At 52.6% G+C, this 11,694-nt stretch overlaps 1 protein-coding gene across 1 annotated transcript in view; it reads right to left on the reverse strand.

Annotated features, from left to right (window-relative positions):
* The window catches only part of LOC139379638 (ELKS/Rab6-interacting/CAST family member 1-like), a 319,125-nt gene that overhangs the window by 33,243 nt on the left and 274,188 nt on the right, over positions 1–11,694 (reverse strand). The window contains exon 19 of the mRNA XM_071122447.1: positions 2,060–2,191. Coding sequence (XP_070978548.1) covers positions 2,060–2,191 — 132 coding nt within the window. The remainder of the gene's footprint in view (positions 1–2,059; positions 2,192–11,694) is intronic.

Consider the following 11,694-nt stretch of genomic DNA (forward strand, 5'->3'; position numbering starts at 1 on the left):
CATTAGTTCCTGTCAAGACAGCAGCTACTCTTCCTGGGGTTTATTATGGATCCCCATTAGTTCCTGTCAAGACAGCAGCTACTCTTCCTGGGGTTTATTAAGGATCCTCATTAGTTCCTGTCAAGACAGCAGCTACTCTTCCTTGGGGTTTATTAAGGATCCTCATTAGTTCCTGCAGCAGCTACTCTTCCTGGGGTTTATTACGGATCCTCATTAGTTCCTGTCAAGGCAGCAGCTACTCTTCCTGGGGTTTATTATGGATCCCCATTAGTTCCTGTCAAGACAGCAGCTACTCTTCCTGGGGTTTATTATGGATCTCCATTAGTTCCTGCCAAGGCAGCAGCTACTCTTCCTGGGGTTTATTACGGATCCTCATTAGTTCCTGTCAAGGCAGCAGCTACTCTTCCTGGGGTTTATTATGGATCCCCATTAGTTCCTGTCAAGACAGCAGCTACTCTTCCTGGGGTTTATTACGGATCCTCATTAGTTCCTGTCAAGGCAGCAGCTACTCTTCCTGGGGTTTATTATGGATCTCTATTAGTTCCTGTCAAGGCAGCAGCTACTCTTCCTGGGGTTTATTATGGATCTCCATTAGTTCCTGCCAAGGCAGCAGCTACTCTTCCTGGGGTTTATTACGGATCTCCATTAGTTCCTGTCAAGGCAGCAGCTACTCTTCCTGGGGTTTATTATGGATCTCCATTAGTTCCTGTCAAGGCAGCAGCTACTATTCCTGGGGTTTATTATGGATTTCCATTAGTTCCTGTCAAGACAGCAGCTACTCTTCCTGGGGTTTATTACGGATCCTCATTAGTTCCTGCCAAGGCAGCAGCTACTCTTCCTGGGGTTTATTATGGATCCTCATTAGTTCCTGTCAAGGCAGCAGCTACTCTTCCTGGGGTTTATTACGGATCTCCATTAGTTACTGTCAAGGCAGCAGCTACTCTTCCTGGGGTTTATTATGGATCCTCATTAGTTCCTGCCAAGACAGCAGCTACTCTTCCTGGGGTTTATTATGGATCCTCATTAGTTCCTGCCAAGGCAGCAGCTACTCTTCCTGGGGTTTATTACGGATCCCCATTAGTTCCTGCCAAGACAGCAGCTACTCTTCCTGGGGTTTATTATGGATCCTCATTAGTTCCTGCCAAGGCAGCAGCTACTCTTCCTGGGGTTTATTATGGATCCTCATTAGTGCCTGCCAAGGCAGCAGCTACCCTTCCTGGGGTTTATTATGGATCCTCATTAGTTCCTGCCAAGGCAGCAGCTACTCTTCCTGGGGTTTATTATGGATCCTCATTAGTTCCTGCCAAGGCAGCAGCTACTCTTCCTGGGGTTTATTATGGATCCTCATTAGTTCCTGCCAAGGCAGCAGCTACTCTTCCTGGGGTTTATTATGGATCCTCATTAGTTCCTGCCAAGACAGCAGCTACTCTTCCTGGGGTTTATTATGGATCCTCATTAGTTCCTGCCAAGGCAGCAGCTACTCGTCCTGGGGTTTATTATGGATCCTCATTAGTTCCTGCCAAGGCAGCAGCTACTCTTCCTGGGGTTTATTATGGATCCTCATTAGTTCCTGCCAAGGCAGCAGCTACTCTTCCTGGGGTTTATTATGGATCCTCATTAGTTCCTGCCAAGGCAGCAGCTACTCTTCCTGGGGTTTATTATGGATCCCCATTAGTTCCTGTCAAAGCAGCAGCTACTCTTCCTGGGGTTTATTATGGATCCCCATTAGTTCCTGTCAAGACAGCAGCTACTCTTCCTGGGGTCCAGCAATTATATATATTTTTAAACATTACAATACATTCACAACAGATTCCACAACACACTAAGTGTGTGCCCTCAGGCCCCTACTCCACTACCACATATCTACAGTACTAAATCCATGTATGTTATCATGTGTCTGTACTTATGTTGTTCATGGTGGTGTGTGTGTCTGTGTGTGTTCTCTCTGTGTGTGTGTGTGTGTTCTCTCTCTGTGTGTGTGTGTGTGTGTGTGTGTGTGTGTGTGTGTGTGTGTGTGTGTGTGTGTGTGTGTGTGTGTGTGTGTGACTGCACCACTCACCTGTTTCTCAGTGTGTGTGCGAGCAGCTTCCTCCTGAGCCAGAACCATCTCTCTCTCTGCTGTGATCTGGACACTCTCTCTCAGAGCCTCCTCCAGCTCCTCTATTCGCTCTTCCTTCTGGCGCAGGGAGTCCTGGGGAACACACACACACACACACACTGGATTAGGGAGAGGTAGAGGCCTGTATGGAAGGAAACATACATACACACACAGCGAGAGACACACACACACACACACACACACACACACACACACACACACACACACACACACACACACACACACACACACACACACACACACACACACACACACACACAAGGAATAGTTACCAGCCTGTATGGAATGAAAACACAGCCATATGTGATGTATACCTTCATATGACCTTCAGCTAATCTAGTTGGTATAATCGCGATTCATTTTTCAAGAGAGACCAGGGATGAGCTGTGCAATGAACCAATCAGGTGGAATGTATGACCATGGTGTTCATTCAACCCCTGAGCACCAGGCGTACTAACGATAAACACATACCACCTCGTCAGTGACGTGGACACGCTGATAGGGAACTATGACGTGGACACGCTGATAGGGAACTATGACGTGGACACGCTGATAGGGAACTATGACGTGGACACGCTGATAGGGAACTATGACGTGGACACGCTGATAGGGAACTATGACGTGGACACGCTGATAGGGAACTATGACGTGGACACGCTGATAGGGAACTATGACGTGGACACGCTGATAGGGAACTATGACTTGGACACGCTGATAGGGAACTATGACGTGGACACGCTGATAGGGAACTATGACTTGGACACGCTGATAGGGAACTATGACGTGGACACGCTGATAGGGAACTATGACGTGGACACGCTGATAGGGAACTATGACGTGGACACGCTGATAGGGAACTATGACGTGGACACGCTGATAGGGAACTATGACGTGGCGGGACATTGTAAACACTGGACAGGACTGGAAGCCAGAGTGTCACGAAGTCAATAAGGTCACCCGTGTGGTCGCGATGACTTAGAGAAGCAGAACCCCCCAAAACATTTCTCCACACTGACTCACACACACACAGTCTAGTCTCTATGATGATAGGTGAGTCAGACCAGTGGCTTTTCTCTCTGTCTGTTGGTTCTGTCTGTTGGTCCTGTCTGTTGGTTCTGTCTGTTGGTCCTGTCTGTTGGTTCTGTCTGTTGGTTCTGTCTGTTGGTCCTGTCTGTTGGTTCTGTCTGTGGGTTCTGTCTGTTGGTTCTGTCTGTCTGTCTGTCTGTCTGTCTTATCTGGTGTGTGTGTGTGTGTGTGTGTGTGTGTGTGTGTGTCTGTCTGTCTGTCTGTCTGTGTGTGTGTGTGTGTCTGTGTGTGTGTGTGTGTGTGTGTGCGTGCGTGCGTGCGTGTGTGTGTGTGCGTGTGTGAAGGGGTCAGAGCCTGGAGGCGTGGCGATGCCAGACACGTCAGACCGTCATACCGGCTTAGTAACTACAGGGGAAATGAAGTTGGAATGTTGTACACTATGTAATATAATGTAATATAATACACAGGAGAAATCAAGCTTTCCCCTCTGTGTTCACTGGAGCCCCTAACAGAAGACCTCCCTCCTTCCCGACCGGCCCTTCCACCACACTGTGTACCTCTGGTGTTCACCCTCTCTCACTCTGTCTTCATCTCACACCCGTTACGTTACGGTAGGCCATCGTATCCGATGATGACGTCCACTTCTGAGTTAAAGGTGAACACTTTGATGACTGAGTCCAATCTGAGATACACAAACTTTAGGCAGGCCTGGTGGTATGTATCAGTCTGTGTTGATGGGGGCAGGCCTGGTGGTATGTATCAGTCTGTGTTGATGGGGGCAGGCCTGGTGGTATGTCTCTGTGTTGGTGGGGGCAGGCCTGGTGGTATGTATCAGTCTGTGTTGATGGGGGCAGGCCTGGTGGTATGTATCAGTCTGTGTTGATGGGGGCAGGCCTGGTGGTATGTATCAGTCTGTGTTGGTGGGGGCAGGCCTGGTGGTATGTATCAGTCTGTGTTGATGGGGGGCAGGCCTGGTGGTATGTATCAGTCTGTGTTGGTGGAGGCAGGCCTGGTGGTATGTCTCTGTGTTGGAGGGGGCAGGCCTGGTGGTATGTCTCTGTGTTGGAGGGGGCAGGCCTGGTGTTATGTATCTGTGTTGGAGGGGGCAGCCTGGTGGTATGTATCAGTCTGTGTTGATGGGGGCAGGCCTGGTGGTATGTCTCTGTGTTGGTGGGGGCAGGCCTGGTGGTATGTATCAGTCTGTGTTGATGGGGGCAGGCCTGGTGGTATGTATCAGTCTGTGTTGGTGGGGGCAGGCCTGGTGGTATGTATCAGTCTGTGTTGATGGGGGGCAGGCCTGGTGGTATGTATCAGTCTGTGTTGGTGGAGGCAGGCCTGCTGGTATGTCTCTGTGTTGGAGGGGGCAGGCCTGGTGGTATGTCTCTGTGTTGGAGGGGGCAGGCCTGGTGTTATGTATCTGTGTTGGAGGGGGCAGGCCTGGTGGTATGTCTCTGTGTTGGTGGGGGCAGGCCTGGTGGTATGTATCAGTCTGTATTGATGGGGGTAGGCTTGGTGGTATGTATCAGTCTGTATTGATGGGGGCAGGCCTGGTGGTATGTATCAGTCTGTGTTGATGGGGGCAGGCTTGGTGGTATGTATCAGTCTGTGTTGATGGGGGCAGGCCTGGTGGTATGTTTCAGGCTGTGTTGATGGGGGAAGGCCTGGTGGTATGTTTCAGGCTGTGTTGATGGGGGAAGGCCTGGTGGTATGTATCAGTCTGTGTTGATGGGGGCAGGCCTGGTGGTATGTATCAGTCTGTGTTGATGGGGGGGCAGGCCTGGTGGTATGTATCAGTCTGTGTTGATGGGGGGCAGGCCTGGTGGTATGTATCAGTCTGTGTTGGTGGAGGCAGGCCTGCTGGTATGTCTCTGTGTTGGAGGGGGCAGGCCTGGTGGTATGTCTCTGTGTTGGAGGGGGCAGGCCTGGTGTTATTTCTCTGTGTTGGAGGGGGCAGGCCTGGTGGTATGTATCAGTCTGTATGGATGGGGGCAGGCCTGGTGGTATGTATCAGTCTGTATTGATGGGGGCAGGCCTGGTGGTATGTATCAGTCTGTGTTGATGGGGGCAGGCTTGGTGGTATGTATCAGTCTGTGTTGATGGGGGCAGGCCTGGTGGTATGTTTCAGTCTGTGTTGATGGGGGAAGGCCTGATGGTATGTATCAGTCTGTGTTGATGGGGGCAGGCCTGGTGGTATGTATCAGTCTGTGTTGATGGGGCAGGCCTTGTCGTATGTCTCTGTGTTGATGGGGAAGGCCTGGTGGTATGTCTCTGTGTTGATGGAGCAGGCCTGCTGGTATGTATCAGTCTGTGTTGATGGGGGGCAGGCCTGGTGGTATGTATCAGTCTGTGTTGATGGGGGCAGGCCTGGTGGTATGTATCAGTCTGTGTTGATGGAGGCAGGCCTGGTGGTATGTATCAGTCTGTGTTGGAGGGGGCAGGCCTGGTGGTATGTCTCTGTGTTGGTGGGGGCAGGCCTGGTGGTATGTATCAGTCTGTATTGATGGGGGCAGGCCTGGTGGTATGTAACAGTCTGTATTGATGGGGGCAGGCCTGGTGGTATGTATCAGTCTGTGTTGATGGGGGCAGGCTTGGTGGTATGTATCAGTCTGTGTTGATGGGGGCAGGCCTGGTGGTATGTTTCAGTCTGTGTTGATGGGGGCAGGCCTGGTGGTATGTATCAGTCTGTGTTGATGGGGGCAGGCCTGGTGGTATGTATCAGTCTGTGTTGATGGGGGCAGGCCTGGTGGTATGTATCAGTCTGTGTTGATGGGGCCAGGCCTGGTGGTATGTTTCAGTCTGTGTTGATGGGGGCAGGCCTGGTGGTATGTCTCTGTGTTGATGGGGAAGGCCTGGTGGTATGTCTCTGTGTTGATGGAGCAGGCCTGCTGGTATGTATCAGTCTGTGTTGATGGAGGCAGGCCTGGTGGTATGTATCACTCTGTGTTGATGGGGGGCAGGCCTGGTGGTATGTATCAGTCTGTGTTGATGGGGGCAGGCCTGGTGGTATGTATCAGTCTGTGTTGATGGGGGCAGGCCTGGTGGTATGTATCAGTCTGTGTTGATGGGGGCAGGCCTGGTGGTGTGTATCAGTCTGTGTTGATGGGGCAGGCCTGGTGGTATGTACAGAGCTGCCACCAGGTGGAACGGTCAGCAGCAGTGTCCTCCAGGTCTGTGGATTTGATGTTGAACTTCTTTAGCCACGTTTTCAGCTGGTCCTTGTAGCGCTTCATCTGCCTCCCAGCAGACTGCCGACCAAGATGTATCTGGACCCCCTACAGACCGCCAGCCAAGATGTATCTGGACCCCCTACAGACCGCCGGCCAAGATGTATCTGGACCCCCTACAGACCGCCGGCCAAGATGTATCTGGACCCTCCTACAGACCGCTGACCAAGATGTATCTGGACCCCCTACAGACCGCCGGCCAAGATGTATCTGGACCCCCTACAGACCGCCAGCCAAGATGTATCTGGTCCCCCTACAGACCGCCGGCCAAGATGTATCTGGACCCCCTACAGACCGCCGGCCAAGATGTATCTGGACCCCCTACAGACCGCCAGCCAAGATGTATCTGGACCCCCTACAGACCGCCAGCCAAGATGTATCTGGACCCCCTACAGACCGCCGGCCAAGATGTATCTGGCCCCCCTACAGACCGCCGGCCAAGATGTATCTGGACCCCCTACAGCCCGCCAGCCAAGATGTATCTGGACCCCCTACAGACCGCCGGCCAAGATGTATCTGGACCTCCTACAGACCGCCAGCCAAGATGTATCTGGACCCCCTACAGACCGCCGGCCAAGATGTATCTGGACCCCCTACAGACCGCCGGCCAAGATGTATCTGGACCCCCTACAGACCGCCGGCCAAGATGTATCTGGCCCCCCTACAGACCGCCGGCCAAGATGTATCTGGACCCCCTACAGACCGCCAGTCAAGATGTATCTGGACCCCCCTACAGACCGCCGGCCAAGATGAATCTGGACCCCCTACAGACCGCCGGCCAAGATGTATCTGGCCATACAGGATCTTCCACGGCAAGCGCTCCTGAGACATTCCAATGACATGCCCAAGCCGGTGCAGTTGGTGCTGGGTGACCATGGCCTCCATACACTTGTAGTTGGTGCTGGGTAACCATGGCCTCCATACACTTGTAGTTGGTGCTGGGTAACCATGGCCTCCATACTCTTGTAATTGGTGCTGGGTGACAATGGCCTCCATACTCTTGTAGTTGGTGCTGGGTGACCATGGCCTCCATACACGTACAGTTGGTCTTAGCAAGTATTTCTGTATACACACAGTTGCACCAGGTGATTCCCAGGATGCACTGCAGCCATCGTATGTGGAATCGGTTTGCTTGTTGTGGCGACTATAAGTGACCCAGAAATGTGGTGATGCAGAATGGCTTGTTAGATGGTGAATATAAGTGGCCCAGAAATGTGGTGATGCAGAATGGCTTGTTAGATGGCGAATATAAGTGGCCCAGAAATGTGGTGATGCAGAATGGCTTGTTAGATGGCGACTTTGGTGTGGAGGTGGAGATCCCAGTTTAGGAAGACCCTGCGTCTGAGTTTCCCCGAAGGCAGCTGATGCTTGATCCTGTTTTGAATTTTGAGGTCGATGCTGCAGTCCTCTGAGAGGATGCTGCCCAGGTATTTGAAGGACGGGACTATTGCCAGTGATTTGTGTTCAATGGTGAAGACAGGCATGGTGGGTGGAGGGATGGGTCTCTATTGGCAGACCACCTCTGTCTTGGTGGTGTTGTTAGACAGTCCCCTCCTGCTATAGACCCTCACAGCCCCTACAAGGACGGACTGAAGGTCTTCCGGAGTGTGGGCCACACGAGCAAAGTCATCAGCATACTGCAGCTCAAGAACCCGCTCCGTCAAAACCTTGGTGGTTGCTTGGAGCCTCCTGATGTTGAATAGGTCCACCACAACCCCACTGCAGTCCTCAAGCTCCTTGTGGAGAAGCTGGGTGACACACAGGAGTAAGAGTAACACACCCCTGCCTCACACCGATGCTTACTCCATCGTCCAAGGCCTTGGGGAGGTCGTCAAGGCCTTGGGGAGGTTGTCGAAGGCCTTGGGGAGGTCGTCGAAGGCCTTGGGGAGGTCGCCGAAGGCCTTGGAGAGGTCGTCGAAGGCCTTGGAGAGGTCAAGGAAGACCTTGGGGAGGTCGTCGAAGGCCTTCGGGAGGTCGTCGAAGGCCTTGGGGAGATCGTCGAAGGCCTTGGGGAGGTCGTCGAAGGCCTTGGGGAGGTCGTCGAAGGCCTTGGGGAGGTCGCCGAAGGCCTTGGAGAGGTCGTCAAAGGCCTTGGAGAGGTCATGGAAGACCTTGGGAGGTCGTCGAAGGCCTTGGGGAGGTCGTCGAAGGCCTTGGGGAGATCGTCGAAGGCCTTGGGGAGGTCGTCGAAGGCCTTGGGGAGATCGTGGAAGGCCTTGGGGAGGTCGTCAAGGCCTTGGGGAGGTTGTCGAAGGCCTTGGGGAGGTCGTCGAAGGCCTTGGGGAGGTCGCCGAAGGCCTTGGAGAGGTCGTCGAAGGCCTTGGAGAGGTCAAGGAAGACCTTGGGGAGGTCGTCGAAGGCCTTGAGGAGGTCGTCGAAGGCCTTGGGGAGGTCGTCGAAGGCCTTGGGGAGGTCGTCGAAGGCCTTGGGGAGATCGTCGAAGGCCTTGGGGAGGTCGTCGAAGGCCTTGGGGAGGTCGTCGAAGGCCTTGGGGAGGTCGCCGAAGGCCTTGGAGAGGTCGTTGAAGGCCTTGGAGAGGTCATGGAAGACCTTGGGGAGGTCGTCGAAGGCCTTGGGGAGGTCGTCGAAGGCCTTGGGGAGATCGTCGAAGGCCTTGGGGAGGTCGTCGAAGGCCTTGGGGAGGTCGTCGAAGGCCTTGGAGCGGTCGTCGAAGGCCTTGGGGAGGTCGTCGAAGGCCTTGGGGAGGTCGTCGAAGGCCCTGGGGAGGTCGTCGAAGGCCTTGGGGAGATCGTCGAAGGCCTTGGGGAGGTCGTCGAAGGCCTTGGAGCGGTCGTCGAAGGCCTTGGGGAGGTCGTCGAAGGTCTTGGGGAGATCGTCGAAGGCCTTGGGGAGGTCGTCAAAGGCCTTGGAGAGGTCGTCGAAGGCCTTGGAGAGGTCATCGAAGGCCTTGGAGAGGTCAAATCAAATCAAATGTATTTATATAGCCCTTCGTACATCAGCTGATATCTCAAGGTACTGTACAGAAACCCAGCCTAAAACCCCAAACAGCAAGCAATGCAGGTGTAGAAGCACGGTCCTGATGTTGTTCACAGCACTGGCGTTGCAGTGTCGTGAACATCATGTTGACTGTAGTCCTGTTCTTTCTGAAGCCGCATTGTGACTCTGGCAGCAGTTCCTCTGTGATGTTGTCCACCAGCCTGTGTAGCATCACCTTGGTCAGGACCTTGCCGTTAACAGTCAGAAGGGATATCCCCCCCGGCTGTTATCGCAGACGGACTTGTCACCCTTGTTCTTATAGATGGTGATAATGTTTCCATCCCGCCACTGTTGGGGGACGATCTCACACACACATACACACAATCAGCTTTTTTCAGTCCTCTCAACCACATCCCTCTTTTTTAAAGGGAGATTATTTCTGTCCATTCCTTTCTAAAACCACACCACAATCCTCCCCCCTTCCCTTCGTTTATTTACTTTTCTCTCCTCCTCCTCTTCATCACTCCTCCTTCTCCTCCTCAGAGTGCTATTTGAGTGTTTCTGACTAGGAACCTCAGGGAGGGAACCAGCTGTATCTGTCCCAAATCAAACTGCATATTTGTGTTCATGAAGGTTCAGCCACTGAACTGACTTATTACTGGAAGTCAGGGACAATGGGAGGTTAGAGGGTTAGGGCGGACACACATACACAGATGGCTACACACACACGCACGCGCACACACACACGAAGAAGAGAAGAGAACAATGTGGCATGTGGTGAATGTCTCGGAAACATCTTGAAAACATATTGAAAACATCTCTAAATGTCTCGAAAACATCTTGAAACGTCTTGAAACATCGTGAAAACATCTTGAAATTTCGTGAAACATTGTGAAAACATCTTGAAACTTCTTGAAACATTGTGAAAACATCTTGAAACATCGTGAAAACATCTTGAAACTTCTTGAAACATCGTGAACACATCTTGAAACTTCGTGAAACGTCTCGAAAATATCTTGAAATCTCTGTTTTGTGTTCTGTATACATTCCATCCTCCACTGCCCCCCCCCCCCCCCCCGCTCTAATCCCAACTACAGCTCAACTTTCTCAAGGCAGACCACAATCACTTCAGCTTCATTTAAAGCGACAGTAATCCTTTCTGCTGGTTCCGTATCTCATTACCGTAATGTCTTGGCGTGCCAGAACGGTGCGGGCGATCGAAAGAAACACCTCTGGGAGAGTCCTAATCAGAGAAGCATGTCGTTTTGGTATCTGGTGTCTCGGTATGTGTGTGTGTGTGTGTATGTGTGAGTGGCCAGTTTACAGTTCCCATTCTCTCCACAGACAAAGTCAATTAAGAGATGAGCAGGAATGAGGCTGGTTAAGGAAATGGTTGGGGTTAGAAGGGTTAGGAGGTTGTTAAGACAGTCAGGGACACAGCAATGTAGAGATGGCTGGCAGCTGATGTACGTGCTGCATGTTAATGTCTGTCATGATGTGGCTGTAATGACCGCTGGTATTTTTACTGTGTCCTTCTCACACCCAGATAGAGAGACACACACACACACACACACACACACACACACACACACACACACACACACACACACACACACACACACACACACACACACACACACACACACACACACACACACACACACACACAATCATCATGGTCTATAATGACATGGATTGAATTATCACCGGCATTACATTTCTCACACACAGAGACAGAGACACACACTGACACACCACTGTCTCTGATGTTGTGTCTCTAGCCACTTCATGTGTGCTGATCCTTTCAAGAATATGGCTACCACACGGCCACCACACGGCCACCACACGGCCACCACACGGCCACCACACGGCTACCACACGGCCACCACACGGCCACCACACGGCCACCACACGGCCACCACACGGCTACCACACGGCCAACACACGGCCAACACACGGCCACCGAACGGCCAACACATGGCCACCACATGGTCAACACATGGCCACCACATGGTCAACACATGGCCAGCACATGGCAACCACACGGCCAACACATGGCCACCACATGGCAACCACACGGTCAACACATGGCCACCACCTCGTCAACACATGGCCAACACATGGCCAACACATGGCCACCACATGGCAACCACACGGCCAACACATGGCCACCACATGGCAACCACACGGCCAACACATGGCCACCACATCGTCAACACATGGCCACCACATGGTCAACACATAGCCACCACATGGCAACCACACGGCCACCACATGGCCACCACATCGTCAACACATGGCCACCACATGGCAACCACACGGCCAACACATGGCCACCACATCTCAACACATGGCCACCACATGGTCAACACATGGCCACCACATGGC

This window comes from Oncorhynchus clarkii, chromosome 21 (genome assembly GCF_045791955.1).
Source record: "Oncorhynchus clarkii lewisi isolate Uvic-CL-2024 chromosome 21, UVic_Ocla_1.0, whole genome shotgun sequence".
Classification (NCBI taxonomy): domain Eukaryota; kingdom Metazoa; phylum Chordata; class Actinopteri; order Salmoniformes; family Salmonidae; genus Oncorhynchus; species Oncorhynchus clarkii.